Source organism: Theobroma cacao, chromosome 2, assembly GCF_000208745.1.
Source record: "Theobroma cacao cultivar B97-61/B2 chromosome 2, Criollo_cocoa_genome_V2, whole genome shotgun sequence".
NCBI classification, from domain to species: Eukaryota; Viridiplantae; Streptophyta; class Magnoliopsida; order Malvales; family Malvaceae; genus Theobroma; species Theobroma cacao.
The window spans coordinates 40,998,232-41,015,129 of NC_030851.1; the positions used below are offsets into that span (position 1 = coordinate 40,998,232).

The 16,898-nt window shown below is 37.9% G+C and overlaps 2 protein-coding genes across 2 annotated transcripts; one reads left to right on the top strand and one right to left on the bottom strand.

The window, feature by feature from the left end:
* On the top strand, nucleotides 1,617-5,063 carry LOC18610560 (piriformospora indica-insensitive protein 2). Its single transcript, XM_007046283.2, has 2 exons — nucleotides 1,617-2,328; nucleotides 2,986-5,063. Exons 1-2 carry the CDS (start codon nucleotides 2,119-2,121, stop codon nucleotides 4,207-4,209), a joined length of 1,434 nt encoding a protein of 477 aa, XP_007046345.1. The 5' UTR covers nucleotides 1,617-2,118; the 3' UTR covers nucleotides 4,210-5,063.
* On the bottom strand, nucleotides 14,805-16,086 carry LOC18610562 (protein MIZU-KUSSEI 1). Its single transcript, XM_018114658.1, has one exon. The coding sequence runs from the start codon at nucleotides 15,986-15,988 to the stop codon at nucleotides 15,203-15,205; it is 786 nt and encodes a 261-aa protein (XP_017970147.1). The 5' UTR covers nucleotides 15,989-16,086; the 3' UTR covers nucleotides 14,805-15,202.

Genomic DNA, 16,898 nt, shown 5'->3' on the forward strand with positions numbered 1-16,898 from the left:
AATATTTTAATCATAATATCATCTAAATTATAAATAAAATATTAATATTTAACTGATCGATTATTAGGATTTCAAATTAATTATAAATTATTAATGTTTAAAAATAAAATAAAATATAAATAAACAATCATAATAACATTTAAATTATCAATTAAATATTACTATTTGAAAATATTAATTATTAAAATATTAATATTTAAGTTATAAATTATAAATATTTTAAATAATTAATTATAATAATAATTAAATTTAATAAATTATTAATGATTAAATTATAAATAAAATATTAATATTAAATTATTAATATTTTAATTAAATTCTAGATTATTAATATTTAAAAAGCCTAATAAAAATAAATAGTCATATAAATAACAAAAGATATTTTTGTTTTTTTATTTTTTATTTTAAAATTATTATTATCAACTAAATATTATAATAAATTATAATAATTATTTTTATTCTATTTCATTTGTCATACTTAATAAAATAATAATTATTTTATTTTATTTTTATCTCATTTTATTATCAAATAATTATTATTTATTTTATTTTTATTTATTTTGTCAACCAAACGTAATCTAAAGGGCTCACCGACCGCAAAGCAATGCCAATACCAACGTAGGCTTTGATGGGTGCGGTGCATCTCATCACCTATCCTAGACCGACCTTTGCATGGCCGGGACCTTGTTAGCATGGAGGTCATACTCGTAGGAGAGAAAGAGACAGCAGATTTTCCAAATTAGTCCAAGTATGATTGTGACGTGTCACTCTTAAGTTTTACATATACCGACATTTCTCTCGTGTCGTTTTCTGATAAGGAAATCAATTTGGTTCCTTAAAGGTTTCATTTGGGAAAATTGTCTTTCAACCAATAAGCTAGTTTTTTGTTTGGTACATGTGAACTGGTTTCATGATTAAAGATCATTTAAACTATCAAAGGTTTGATGTAATCTCCGAACTAAACCAAGTTGTTCACTCCATTATGTTGTTACAAACCAAGGTTTCCATTTCAGCACACAGAGTGCATCATGCATGCTTAATTAACCATCCCAGTTTCCAGTTGCCATTTCTTCCCAGGAAAGCTCTGAATCTATATTTGGAGTCTAGGCAGAATCCCCACTGTTTTTAACACAGTTCGATGCTGTTTTGTCCTTTCATACGTCTCTCTGCTTCTGAACAGTACTGTTTCAGAAACCAACCAGCTCAGAAAAGCAAAAGAGATAAAAACCCAACTTTGTCTTGCATGCATTTTCATGCTCTTCTTGTTTGAGCGGACACTGGTCCCCTCCTTCCTGAACCCCTAAGTAATCCTACAACCTTAACCACTCTCTCCAACAATAAATCCCTCAACCACCACTCTCTTTAACCATCTCTGGCAATACATTAAATGAAAAAGTAATAATTATCAGCAATTATTAGTAGTAACACCAGTACCAATAAACCCAAAAGGAGTCTGCGGGGAAGAATCACAAGGGCTGGCAAAGTAGAGCCGTGTAAAGGGCCACTCTTCCTTTCGCTTTCAGCAGTCAAAGCCCCTTCAGTTTCTACTTTCTACTGCTTTTGATCTTGTTATTATTGTCATTACTGTTATTACTTTCTTGGCTTTGAGAACTGTGCTTACATCTTTTGTGTTCTTTCTGCTCTGCTATATTACTTACCTAAAACACACAAGGAAGGAAAGTGCTCAACTTATTCCTTTGCTTCTAATGCTCTCTCCATTTTCCTTTTCCTTTTTCAATTAACCATCTTTTTGTACTTTTCCCTCTCAACATTATCGAACAAGCTTTCTCCAAGGCACACAAGTGGCTTTCGAAGGGGTCCCATACTGGTACTCAAGACCTTTGCAGCTATGTTGATGGCTTGAATGCCCTTTTTCCCTTCTTCTTCTGTCTCTCTTCTTTACCTTGTTTTGGCACTGGAAACTCCTGGAACTTTCGAAAGCCTTGAGCTTTTCATTTTAAAAAGGCCTTGTCTTCTTTTTTAAGCTTGTAGTAACATCTATATCTTTCTTCCTTGCTCTTTTTCAATGACCAACACGTTGCGGTTCGTTTAAGCCTATCTATATTTGTTTTTCGCTTCCTGAGGTTGAAAAGATTGTGCTTTTAACGGTATCCAGTCATGGGGATGCTTATCAGAAGCAATCATTTAACTTTGGCTGTCTGCATTTTGTGTTTGGGTGTTTGGTGCTGTGGCCAAGCAGACAGTGAAGCAGCTCCCATGGAGAAAGCTGAGCAAACTGCTCTGTACTCTGCCGTACAAGGCTTTGTAGGTAATTGGTGGAATGGCTCAGATCTCTATCCAGATCCTTGTGGTTGGACTCCTATACAGGTAATACTTTTTAGTTTTAACCTTTCTTGATAGAATTTACTGTTTCAGAGCTAGTTTCCCATTTACGAATTACCCCTTCTCTTTTTTTCTCCTTCATTGATTGTGCTTGAGATGAAGTTTTGTTTGCACTTCCAAGTTTTTTCATTCAAGAATATTTATAAGCATACATTTTTGTATAGGCAGATATACATTCGGGTATCTTATTTAATGATCTCTTTGTTATAGCAGTTTCCTTTATGTGTGAACCGAAATGATTACTTTAGGCATAACAGTTAAAATGTAGCACGGGGGATGTTTCTCCATTCTGGTTGAAGAATCTGCGATGACATGGTATGTTGTATCAACCCATTACCATTCAAGAGAGCTGGAAAACTCCAGCTTCCACCAGGCTGTTGGTTGTTCCAAAGAACCACTGTATTTTGCATTCAAAAGAAACCAAACAGCATATTGTCACTAGTCAGAGTCAAACCGCATGCAGAAACACTTTCCAGTCAATTTTTTGTTATATTCTTTATATTCTGAAACTATCCTGTACATCACTTACCTTTCAATAAATCGATTTTTGTTGTTAGAAATGATTAGTATTCTTAATTGGTACCATAACCTATGTGACAGATTTGATTAAGTGGTAATATCTTGCTTTGAATTTTAATGCAGGGGGTCTCTTGTGATATCGTTGGTGGCCTATGGTATGTTACTGCTTTGAGCATTGGTCCAGTTCATGACAACTCTCTTGGTTGTGCCACTAATGTGGAATTTAGGCAACAGCTATTCCAGCTTAAGCACCTAAAATCTCTCAGCTTTTTCAATTGTTTCATCTCACCTGGCAGACATCCAATTACCATCCCTGGTGGTAAATGGGACAAACTTGCTGGCAGCTTAGAGTTATTAGAGTTTCGATCCAACCCAGGTCTCACTGGGCAAGTTCCTACTAGCTTTGGCTACCTAACTAGGCTCCAATCTTTAGTCTTACTAGAAAATGGATTAACAGGAGAATTACCAATAAATATTGGCAACTTAACTAACTTGAATCGACTAGTCCTGGCTGGAAATAGGTTCACTGGTCAAATTCCAGATAGTTTTGGAAGTTTAAAGGAGCTGTTAATCTTGGATTTAAGTAGAAATTCGCTCTCAGGCCATATGCCTTTTGCTCTTGGCGGCCTGACTTCACTCTTGAAGCTTGATTTGAGTAACAATCAACTGGAGGGGAAGCTGCTTGGAGAGATTGCTTATCTGAAGAACTTGACCCTTTTGGATTTGAGAAACAACAGGTTTTCAGGTGGATTAACCCAGTCAATTGTAGAGATGCATTCTTTGGAAGAGTTGGTATTATCTAGCAACCCATTAGGTGGAGATCTTATGAGCCTAGAGTGGCAAAGCTTGCAAAATCTGGTCATTTTGGATCTCTCTAATGTGGGCTTGACAGGTGATATTCCTGAGTCCCTTTGTGGATTGAAGATGGTGAGATTTCTGGGTCTTGGTGACAACAATCTCACAGGCGATCTCCCATCAAAGCTAGCATCTCTGCCTAGTCTTAGAGCGCTTTATCTAAATGGGAACAATCTGACAGGAGTGCTTAAATTCTCTGAAGAGTTTTATGGGAAAATGGGGAGGCGCTTTGGGGCTTGGAATAACCCAAATCTCTGCTACCCAGTTGGGTTAATGACAGCAACTAATGTTCCATATGGAGTAAAGCCATGCCAAGGAGGTGTCACTTTGCTTGAGCCCAATTCCAGGGCACAGTTGGGGGATGGGAATTTGAATCAGAATTCCCATTTTATTGCCTCATCGGGATTCTCAAGCTATGGCATTCATGGGCTTTGGCGGTTTTTCTTGGTAGATACATTGATAACAGTACTACTCTTGAATCTTTTCATATAGGTCCTAATTAGAAAAGAAGATGCTAGGCCTGGTAATTGACCCTTTCACATACAACAGCTATGTTCTCTTTCTCTCTCTTGCAACCTAACATCGAGCTAGTATCTTTTCTGTATTACAAATCTTTCATTATCCAATATTGCTAAAAATCCCCTAATTACATGCACAGTTTTGTTTTATGCCTTAGTTGTCAAGTAAGGTAAAGTATAGTACTTGTTGAAGAATTAATACTATTTCCTAAAGTTACGAATATACCTTCTCCCTGGACATTTCTGTCATAGTCTTCTACTTGTCAACCTTAACCAGTAATTCTGATTTTGGTTCCTGATGGCCAAACTAAGTAACAGACTGTAAAGGCAGGGAACTTCTGTAAGCAGAAGATAAATATGAAATTAGGATCTGGGATCCATTTTTTGATTTTTTAGTTGGATTTCCAATGCATGGCAGTTATGACTTTAATACATTGAAAGTGAAGTATGGCTGTATGGGGATAACGGAGGCTTGTAGGCTGTGACCTGCAACTGATCAGCTGCAACAAGGTCAGTACTTTCGTTGGACTTGTAGCCTGTAAACAATGCAGTGGTCTGTGGCTCTTATGTTTAAAGATGATAATGATGATGAGATGAGAACTGCGACCGGTTACATCTTATAATAAAAAAAGTCAGACAAATGGCCAGCTGAGCTCTCTTGGATCTAGGTTGCTTTCTTCTATTGTTCATAGGGCATTCTGAAGCTGACCCAAATTGGATGTTCCTTCACTTGTTTTAGTTCCTTGGACTGATCCCCATGAGAATTCTGTTCTGTTCTGATCTGTTTGAAGACTCTTTCATCTAATCTAAGCCTCTTATTTTCATTCATACACTTCACTTCACATTCAAATCATAAGTAAAATTTCAATTTACTGATTGTGTACAGAATTTAGGATTAAGGGTAGAGATTCAAACCTTGCATGAGCAGTATTGGGCAAAGAAAAAAAAAAGCGTTGTGCATGACTACGTGTAGCAGTTGCCCCAATGCTAAACTGCAGGGAGTTTGTAGATGGGTTTGCATGAGGTAACTTATGTTGTATGGACAAGACTGAAGCCCAATATTCCATCAAAGCTCTACAGAAAAGAACAACCTGGTGTCCTTATCCATTGAAGCAGAAAATGGACTGGGCTTGAAGTAGTCCATAGATACATGTAGTCATCAAGTCAGCAGTCATCAGTATTCCAAATTCATTTTCAGATTTACTCAGCAAACATAATAAAGTCAAAACAAATGACTGCAAATGTATTTTAATCCAAGAAATAAAAAAAAAAAAGAAAGCATAATTGTCTGTGTCTGTAGTATTGACAATATGCTGTGACGAAATATATCAATTTTTCTTGGAGCGGTGGTCTGTAGTCGGCTGAGCCTCCTTCCTCATTGAACAAACTAATTTGGGTGTACCAAAATTTGAACAAGTCAGAAGCAAAGAAAAGTAGAACTTTCCTTTTACACGCTTTGTCCACCGGGGTCAGAAGAGTTGACTCTTAAACCTTGCACGCACATGACTTTTGCCTCAGTTCTGATGTCATTAATTCAACTACAACAACATTCATTCACCTTACGCCAGCCTCTCTTATTTGTTACTACATTTTTTGCTATTGGGATTGGGAGGGGGTAAACTATATATAAAGAACCTGTGCTTTTGTTGTTGTAATTGTTTTTGCTGTGCTTTGTTCTTGATGCTGAATTAACTGTTGTTCGTACAAGGGTTGTGTTTAGCCACCATGGAATCACAACCTCATGCTGGTGCGGTGCTACATTTCTCTTTTGGGGGCCCATTGGCGTGAGTATGGAAGAACAGAGAATGAAAGAAATGTCTTCAACGCGTGCTGCAGATGTTACTTTTTCTTTATGTTTATTTTGGTTTTGCCAATTATGGTATACAACAGGTTGAATCGAATCGGTTTAGGATATATTAAGGTTTCCTTTGACTACACTTTGTAATCCACTCTATATATAGTAAATATGTAACAATCCAAGTTCAATCACTGATCCAGCAGCAATTTGGGTCTAAATCACGTGACCCTCAAAAGCTTTAACTCAAGTTGCTAGTAGGAGTGAACTTGAATTGTTATATAGATCTTAACAATTACATTCTCATTAGATATGGGATGTTGGATATCACAATCTCACACAATACCACTCACTCCAATCCTTAATGTCCTCATCAAGGCCTCATATTCATGAGATCAAGATCTCACTAGAGCAATATGAAAGCTTATATCGGACTGGCGCAGGCTCTGATACCATTTGTAACAATACAAGTCCAACCACTGACCCAACAGTTTTTTAAGTTTAAACCACGTGACCCTCAAAAGTTTAAGCTTAAGTTACTAGTAGTGGTTGGACTTGAATCGTTACAAAATGCTTATTGAGATAATTTTTCTTGACATCAGAACTAGTTTTCTTTTATTGTGTGTTGAATTGATCTCTACTTTAAATTTTTATAAAGAATTTCTCTAAAAGACATATCTCTTTCATTACTGATTATTCAGTTAAGTAATTTATGTTTTCAATTGTAATTATTCAAGACATATCTTTTGAACCTCAATAGATGATACTATATATTGACAAACCCTTGATGACAGCAAAATATATTGAGACATTTCAGATTTTGCAGTGCTGCAGATTTCTTTATGTTTAGTCGACTAACCTTCATTATTTGCCACTATATATTTTCCACTTAATTATCTTTTTGTTCCTTTCTTTCTCTTTATGTTGAGATCCCATGAGAAGCTTACTGACTAGCATTGCCTTTTGTTTAATTTTTTTTTTTCGCATTGCATGTGAGAGAAAGCACAGAATGTGGAACCTGTCTTGGTTTCAAGCCCAAGCCTCCCCTAAATGTTGCAACAGGTATTGAAATTCTAAAGCAAAATCTTGAAAGCTCTACTCTTAATTTTAATTATGTGCATTAGATTTTAGCTTTATCATAACAATCTTGGACATACGCCTCAAATAGGCATAATAATCTGACTATCTACCAATATTTCAAAGGCTGTCACATCCGATTACATACTTGTGGTTGTTGATTTTCTTCCCCATTGAATCCCTAAGGCTTAGAATAGCATCAAACTACAGCTTACATTTGTGGCAAGCAATTCCTCATTTATGTTGGTATCCTGAACTAGGGACATGTTAATTAATTAGCTGCTCCCAAGGGTAAAAGATCAAACCAGTAACAGCTGTTACTGCTCTGCCCTCGCACCTCGCCCCCTCAATCCTCAATCAATGTAGATTTACATGTTTAACACGAGGATTGAGGACTATAAGGTACTGCTACCTCGTGTTACTTCACTTTTTCCATTACTCCTCATCTATAGGTGCCACACACCTACGGATGACCATAGCAGTTATTTCAACGTAAAGAAATTTCTCTACAAACTTGAACTTGTTCATATTTGGTTTTACGTATTGTTACACGAGTTTTAAAAAAAAAAAACAAAAATCAAATAATTATTTAGTGTTATTGTTGTCGATGTTGATTATAGTACTATTCTTTTCGATTCTTTAAATTAAAAACTTTTAAAAATAAGAAGAGTGTTATTAACATTAGAAATTGAAAATAGTTGTACTGGCAACCAAGAATCGCATGTTTTCTCCTTTAATAAATGCAGTCCAAGGTCCCTTTAGGAGATATGAGAAACAGGCATGAGAAAACTGCCTTGTAGTCTTGACACAGATATGGCTAAGCTGACAAGGACCAGAAAGTGCCACAACTTGAAGCATGAGTTGGCTGAATGGACCTTCAAGAAGTAGTCCATCCTCGATCTGGGTTCAGCCAGGGTTGGTGAAATGGACGATCATATGGTGAATTAGCGAAGCAACAACCGCAAGGCCGACAAATGGGAAGAAATTAAAAGAAGAAAAAAAATCTTTAGTTATGGGATCGGTTTTCTTTCACAGCAAGGTCGTGCCATATGGCAAAGAATTCTTTCAAGTGTCAACATAACATAAGGCATCGTGTATTGCATGCTTGGGCAAATGCATCACCATATCTCAAAGTCTCAAGAAAAAACCCACAAAAGTTGACAAAATTAGGAGTTTTTAAGTGCACCCCAAGAAGAGTCTGCTAATACACTCTTTTTAAATGAAAAACTTAATAAAAGAAGCCTTGATCCCCGGTTTTAGCCTCTCTCTCTCAGTGGTGAATGTCGGTCTCATTGGGTCGTCAATTTCCTAATATTTGCCTAATTTTGCGTCCGGGGTTAAGGTTAATCCAACGGTCGTGATCATGCCAATCACGTTGACATTTGACAATTGACACAGGACAATCTCATCTTGAAATGGGGTACCTACCCCACTTGGCCATTCGCCACATGTTCAACACCCCGAGGCTAGTTCAAAGTCTTGACACGGATCTTTCATTAGTTTACTTTAACATGGTCTTATGCCCTGAATGACATGGTCAAGTTCACATAGTTGCACTTCACGAGTTCCTGTTGCGCACCGCAGCTCGATTTGGGATGCTGAGGATGCTTACTCATGGAGGAGACTTTCTTTGATTTTTAACAGAGTAATTGGAAACTCAAGAAGACAAGAAACCATTACTATCTGGGAATTGTATGCCAATTACACATGTCTTATCAATGTCAGCTTCCCCGTCAGGTCTTGATTTCTTGTAAGAGCTTCCCACGCAAGAGATCCCCACCCCACTTGCATTCATTTTTCGCCTTCATTTTCGTCTTTGATCAACTACAAATTTTCCTCCATAATTGCAAAAGATATAATAAATTGAATTCAGGGTCAGAATTGTTAGAATTTCAGCAAATCCATTCCATCCATCCAACGAATTTTCAAGTAGAAAATTTTCAATGTGTTTTTTCTAATATTTTCCTTTGACTGTCCATTATCATCATCATCATCACCATCATGAGGTTAAGAATCTCCTGATCGGCTGACCCTCATGGCCCAATCTACTCTAAATGGCTAAACACAGTACCGGAACGACACCACCGACCTTTCCCCTCCTTTCTTTTTCTCATGTGCTGTAAAACTAGTTCCCGTTATACAAGCTTTGAAGGGTCTGTTTCAGAAACATTGGATATCAAGTGCTCATAGTAATCGCTCTTCTAATTTTTTTTTATCATTATTACTTGAATTAATTTCATAATTAAAAGTGATAGAGAAAGCAATCGGCACAGTGTTTGTGGTTCTCCTTTCACTATCATAAGTAAGAGGGCAAAGGCAGGGTGCCATTGAATTCTGGATTCAGACGCCTCCATCACGTACTCTTCATGGGAGTTGGCATGAACAGTGCCCCCCTAAACCATTGAATTCATTGTCTTTCCCCACATCAAATCACAAATCTTTTCCTTGGGGTTCTTGATTTTTTTGTGAATATAAACAAAAATATACACAGTTACAAACAAGTAAAAGATGAAAGTCATCTGATGCCATGCAGATAAAATTCATCACCAATATCTAAAGTCCATGTATATCTATTTTTCCACCATACTTGCCGTCTATGAAAATCCCAATTTTCTGCGTGTACAAGTAGGCTATCTCTTGTCAACAAATAACATTAATAATGGAAAATATATATGAACAGGATGGTTAGGGCACATAGCCGGCTTTGCAATCCTCCCGATCTTCCTGTTCTTTTCCAGTTCAATTTGCCACAGTTTCTAGGAAAGTCTACCCTGCAATGCTTACCCTTTAAAGAGAAAATACAAGTAGTAACAATTTTATATAAAAACTTGGGTAGCAAGAAATAAGAAATTGAAGGAGATGAGAAGAGGAAGAGAGAAAAAAATACACAAAATAAAGTCCATGCCGGCACCAAATTTCTGTCAATAATAATTTTCCAGACCGTTGACAATCTCAAAAATCAAATTTCAACAGTCTTTAGCGTGTATTTCACTCTCTTCCCTCCTCCCTTAATTTCCTACCCTTTGCTTCCCCAATTGCCACCTTTTTTCTTTCTCCCTTTACTCCTTCACCATATATATAAATACATATAACTTGTCTCCCCGCTCCCAGTAAAAAACTAGAGAAAAACAGCCTTCAAAACTCTTCATCTAAAACCCTACTGCCTCTAGCCTCTAGGCCTAGGCCGAAGCAGTTTCGTTTTCTCTCTTCTTCAATGGCTCCCCCTTTGTCATCGTCACTTTCTTTTCAATCCAAACGAATTTCATGCACGAGGCAGCTTTCCAATATCATCTATGTCAGCTTCCTAATTATGCTTCTTGCTGGCTCTAGTTTTGCCACAAGGCCCGGCGCAACCATGATCATCGACGACAAAGTTTCTATGGCCACTTTGCGGAGAAGGCACGAGACGAGTTTTCAATACCAAGGACAGATGTTCAACTTCTTTCCCAAGGGGACACCTATACCACCTTCTGGTCCTTCGAAAAGACACAACTCTGTCGTCGATTCCACTAAAAACTGAGTACAAACAGACCCTTTTTTTTTTGTAGTTTATAAGTTTTTTTCTTCTTCTTTAAATCTTTTCATATATAGTTCTCTCTTTTTTTTTCTTTAGTTATTAGGATTATCTGTGGCAAAGGGTTCTTTTTTTGGGGGGTGGATTGAATGTGAAGCCTAATGAGATCGGATCAAAAAACAGAGCTGATTTCCCTTTGGGCATTCCGGGGTTTCTTAGCTATACTGTATAGAAAGATTTGTTTGTTGAAATTACTTCTAGTATATTCATTTCAGTATGAATGCAGCTGTATACTTTTGTTGAAATGAATTGAAATTTTGGGATAGAATGATGATCAAATTTTGGATATGATCTGAATCTGTTTTCACATGTTCTTTGCAAGAAGGTTTTGCATAAGTACAGTAGGTATGGATCAAATCAAGGTAATCTGCCTTTCTACTCTCTCTATCTTTCTCCCTGTTTTTGGCTTTGACTTTGGGTCAAGAAAAGCCAGCATTTGGATCTACTTCCAGTACTGTAGGTGATAAAGCTCAGTAATTACCATTCAAATTCAATCAACTTTGCCATCCGTTTAGAGTAGACTTGGGCGCCTTTGGCCCCCGCTTCTTCTGAGTCTTCCCTTCAATGAGGTTTATTCAGGCTAAGTACCTTTTGATCAATGAGACTTTGTCTGCGCCTAACATCCCTGGGTTGTGTGTGTTTCATTTTAGACCAGAACCTCTGTTTTGGACAAAAAGCAGAGCTTCTGAACCAACATGGAACGAAAGCCTGATGACCGCAAATTCAAGAATTCTGATGGGCACTTTCCTTCATTGAAAACTTGGAGTTTGTCCAAAAACAGAATGAGAAAAGCATAAAGAAAAAGAAGCAGGAATTAAGGAGGATGATAATTGATAAGATAAACTATCTCCATTGATTCTCAAATGCTGCCTACTCTTTAATTTTCTCTTTCATTGGGCATATTTGTCACGTCTGACCACCATCAGATATCTTGAAAATTGCCTAACTAACTCGAATCCTATAAAGGACTATATCAATAAAATAAAGAAGAGTACGGACTGCTTCACCTTTGTTTAAGGGAACAGGTAAGAATATGAACCTCCATGGTTCATGCCACACACATTTGCTTGAATTTGGAGACACATTTCAACCACTCTTGTAAACCAGTAATACCAATGTAAATTCTATCAAATTTTAGACACTCCACCTATGGTCAAATGATTTTATGTTAAATGTCATGAGTGGGATCGACGGATGATTTTTATGTTTGTAGGTTTGGTGAGCTTAACTTAAATTGGTAGATAATGAATCAGTCTGTCTTTCACTTTTCATGTGAGTGAAGTGTGAGTAGTAGTGTTGAACCCAAACTTCTCTCAATAATTTCATACTAAGTTGGAGTTATCTTACCTTAAATTGTTATGAATAAAAGAGAGAAGGGTAGGCTAAAATAGCAAGAAACATGATTCTCATTGCCGATGGAGTATCTTTGAACTGACTTTTGGTGTAAATTTTTTTTTGTTAAATGGTGGGTCCAAAATTCCAAATTCATGCATAGAGGTAGCTCATGTCAATGCCATGATAAAAAGAAATAATGGTGGAGTCAAAACGTTTGTTCGATACCCAATTTAATTTTAATTATCCTTTTTCTTGCCATACGCTAGCTGGCTGCTAGAAAAATGATAAGCTATTTTGAACATCTGTTGCTCTGTTCTGGTCTCATTTTGCAATAACTGGATATGTTCTCTGGGAAAGCTCCAAAACACATTAGGAAAAGCAAGCAGGGGCGTTTGTCATCATATTTCTCTACTAGCTACTACTAGATTTTAGCTGTAATTTACAGGCAGGCCTGGCAATTATATTAACAAAGGCAAAGAAAGGTCAAATATATGGTGAGCTGTTGCCAGATTTTGGCCCGAATCTAGATTCACACTTGAGAGTGCAGTGTAGATTATAGACCATTTCGTACCTCCTAGCTAACTTATTTAATCTTTCGTTTATCTCTATTTAAAGTGTGTTATTAACCAGAACTTTTCATTTCTCTGTTAATACTAACTTAGTACTAACTCGTATGTGTATGTGTGTGTGTGTATATATATATATATACACACACATGTGCCATTGAGAGGACAGAAGAAACAGCATGAAAGCAATTATTTAGGCAAAGGGTTATGTAACGTGCGTGCAATTTGCGGCTTCGATGGGAAAAATCCAAATCTCAAAAAGCTGGGAACTAAGATTTCCACGCTTGTTATTATTATTGTATTGAAATGAATCCGAATGCTGTTAAATTTTTTCCCTTCTCATTTCGGGAAAGTAGAATCCCATTGTCCCGTGGAGATGATCACATTGGCAACTAGTCTTCCCACGTGGAGGTTCTGCTTCTGCTTTTTCTCGTTAAATCATGTGGGAAAGTTTGACATGAATCAAACCCTCAAATAATTGATACAATTATCACTCGCTCTTCAATCAAAGCTTGGAGTAGTTTCATCAAGGCATACCTTTGAGAGGCTTGCAATTGAAGGATGCATGTGAAAGTTTTGGATTGAGGTATTCCTCTCCTCTCCCACAAAAAGTCTTTTTCCTCGGATCATCATCCTGCTACAATGCTGCACAACAAACTATACATCCTTTAGTTGGCAAAACTTGAAAAGGATGCAGCTCTTTTTTTTTGGTGTAACTTGTAAGATTCATCCTTCGTTTTCGAGAAAACTATTTCTTTTTGGGCAATTGTTCCAAACCTTTTGGATCAAGATGTGGGAAATTGCCTGTTTCCGGAATTGGATATCTTCCTCACTGGATAGCAAATGTACCAAAATGCTGATGGGTGATGATGGGCTGACTGGGTGGAACCTGAAACTTGAAAGTAAGCAGCTACCCTTTGGGCTAATCAATGAACTTTTAGAAGGCAGCCCAGATGTACTGAGCTGACATGTGTTCATGGACTCGAGCTCAGCTCCCAAGACCAGGGCCCAGGAGCACATTCTTAGACGACTAGACCTCCATTTGTCATTGGTCGCTTCTTTCTTTTATTCATATTTGTTTGATACAACACATGTTCTTCCCCAAGTGAAAAAGGGTATAGTGAGTGCACCTTTCTACAAAAGGAGTGTTTTGGTTTAGCTTAGAGAGACTTAGAAAAGACAAAAGCATAAAGTCATTTTGCATTGGAAGTGGCATTTATACCTTGGGACAACACAATTTTTCTGGAGATGTGAAGCACAATCGTTACTTCCACCATTAGAATAACCAACAAATACAGCAAATTCCATAAGACATGATACGATATGGGGTAATATAATAAGTTGTGCAGGCATCAATTGGAGAAGAACTCGAGCCAGAGAATAAAGCAAAAACCTGACCTTTTCTTTCTGTATGAAAACTGTGAGTCAATCAAGACTGCTCCTGAGTCTTGACCATTTGAGAATCCCAATGGATTGTGGTTTTGCTTTGGCTGTAAGCAAACAACGTCTGATTCACTCTCTTCGATTCAAAATTTGAATTGCAAGAAAGATACCATGTGTACCATTACCTAATAACCAACAGGCTAAAATTACAGCAAAATGGTCCTCCTATTCTTAACAACTTTTGAGGTTGCTGTCAGCTATGAATCTGCTGCAAAGTTTCTACTTGATGAACAACTTTGCCAGGAAACAGTCATCAGATTTCTGGGTTTTCATTCTTTGCATCAAGGCCAAAGTGTAGAACCATCAAAGCTAATAGGATTAAGTGGAGGAAAAGACATTATTTGATTCCTAGAACAATCATTGCCACATGTTAGTAATTGTAAGGGCAGGCTTCCAATTCAAGTATTTGATGATGACAAAGGGGCACGTGTGGAAGTGGAGGCATATGTTTCCAGGGAGGATGGCTCTGTCCCACTCTAATTTACCTGTTTCATAATGATTATGTAAATGTAAATGGAGGTGAATCAATTGCAATTCATGATTTTGAGTTCGCTGGACAGAGAATGGAATAAAAAATTGTTTCCTTCTCAAATAGTTAGCACCTCCAAGGTTGTGTTGGCATTGACATTTCTGTCGAAAAGCTTATATGAAAGTAGCATCTTCTGTTCATTTATCCTACTACTATCATTACTCTTTTCCTTTTTTAGTTTTTCATCATTCATGTAGGAGAGCAGGGATTTACAAGTTTAACACTATGCAATTTAACTTCGAATACCATGAAAACAGGAAACCTTTCTCCTTTCCATTCAAGTGAAAACTGGAACGCTCATCCCAAAACCAGAAGATTAGTCGGAAATGAAAGATCAAATCAAACATAACTTTAAGAGGAGAAACATTTGCAACTTTGTTTCCACTTCCGAAGAAAGAGAAAGAAGCTATACATTGATATACCCCGCCGTAGCCACACCATCTATAACACTATCATGCCAGTACCTTCCACTAGCAAAACGGTTGATTTATATTAGCATGATACTACAAAAACATCCCATTTTTTCCATGATTATGAGGAACAAGGCAAAAAACATGGAGAACCAAACCAGACCTCCACTGACTTCATGGCTTAACAGCAAAATCTAAAGCGTAGTGGATCATGGGATAGCGTCATCAAAACTGAAAACTAAACTCTAAGCAGATAAACACTGAGTTCAGGGCCACCGGTACCATCAGGATTCATCATGTAAAAGGCTTCCGAGTCTTTAGACCCCACAACCCTCTCGAACCTAGCTCTCATGTACATCAGCTCACCCTCGGACCCAGCTCCATTCCCATCGCAATTTCCTGGTAGCACACCAGCTCCCATTGATATTGGCTCCACCGCCTTCAAGACTTTCCACTCCCCCGGTCCGCACGCACGCCTCATTGCGAACCCACATTTCTTACCATTGCAGTAAGTCCTCCAAACAGGCTCCTCTAGCAACTTCAACCCTTTCTTCCCTGTTTTCTTTTCACACTCCAAGGCAATTCTCACCAATCCAGAAGCCATTTCCCGAACTAAAACACTGGTTGGTGTTGCAAGTTCGATTAAAAATGCTGGACTCGACTTTGCTTCTTCTTGAAATGCAAAATGGACGTGACCACGCCGATATCCGAACAGGGTTCCTACAACTCTGGTGCCTAAACCTGAACGGTAGGCTGATCGGTTCTTACCAAACACAGCGAGAGCTGAGCGAAGCTTGGAGACTGCCACAATTGGCAGCTTCTTTCTTGGTGCTGGAACTAAAGAAACTTGACTGGGCACTGGGACTCGGAGCTCCTCTGCTTCCTCACAAAAATGCGAGGAGGAGCTGAAGGTTAGGATTTCTTCCTCGTCATCATCATCTTCGACCTTCTTTTTCCAGTTGAAATATCTCCTGGAGAAAGAGAAAGAAGAATCGTGGGGGCTCTTGGCTGTGATTGTCTTCATATGGGGAAAGGAAAGAAACAATGTTTAGGCAACAAGTAAACTCCTTATAGACAACAAGTTTCGGTGCGTGAAGAGAGAAGGAAGTAAAGATAAATAAAGAGATGAGATTTGGAAAGTGGCAATGTGGGGTGGATTTATTCTTTCCTTTGGAATGCCTTTTTTGTCAGCCTTGTGGGTCTAAGTGGGGGACTTGCAAGAGAATCCTGACAAAAGGAAGTTGAGCAGCCCCACCTAACTGTAACAGGAGCAAAGAAATGGGGAAGCTTACAGAGACAATAACTGAGAGAGAAAGAGACAAGAGAGAGGGAAGAAGGGCATGGTTTGGAGATTATTGAAGAATAGTGGGAATCTGAGGAGACAATAGCTTGTGTGATTTCTTTATCATGTGGGGTAGAGAGTGAAAGGGAGGATTGACTGCCGAGTCTGACTCGCATTGGAAACAGTTTTAAAGGCAGGTAAAGCCACACCAACCGTACCCACCACCACCACCCCTACTCTGCCTTTCAGTCCTTTCATGCTCCGTATCACGAGCTCACAACACCCACCGCAGCCCCAATTTCGCTTCTATGCTTCTGCCTATGACCCAACATTAGCCTCCTTCGTGTTTTGTAATCCTTAACATCTTTTTACTATGGAGGACTAGAATTCTTCTTTCTGAATTCCAGAGAATGATTAGTGTGACTGTTGCAAAATATGGTCGACCACCTTATAGATTCACAAGATTCTGGGTTAAAGCTAGCCCCTCTTTTACTTTGTTCCGTGCTGACTGCTGAGGTTCTAAGAATATTCTCATCTCACTCCTTTCGCTTCATTTTAATACTACAAGGAGGTAATATACCACAAATTCCTTTATTACAAGTAAAAAGGGAAAATGATGGAACTCGATGCTGCCAATTTTGCAACTCGCAGA

Coding starts and splice junctions, on each gene's coding strand:
- LOC18610560 (XM_007046283.2), top strand. CDS start 2,119: ATGGGGATGCTTATCAGAAGCAATCATTTAACTTTGGCTGTCTGCATT. Junction 2,329..2,985: donor GTGGTTGGACTCCTATACAG/GTAATACTTTTT, acceptor ATTTTAATGCAG/GGGGTCTCTTGTGATATCGT.
- LOC18610562 (XM_018114658.1), bottom strand. CDS start 15,988: ATGAAGACAATCACAGCCAAGAGCCCCCACGATTCTTCTTTCTCTTTC.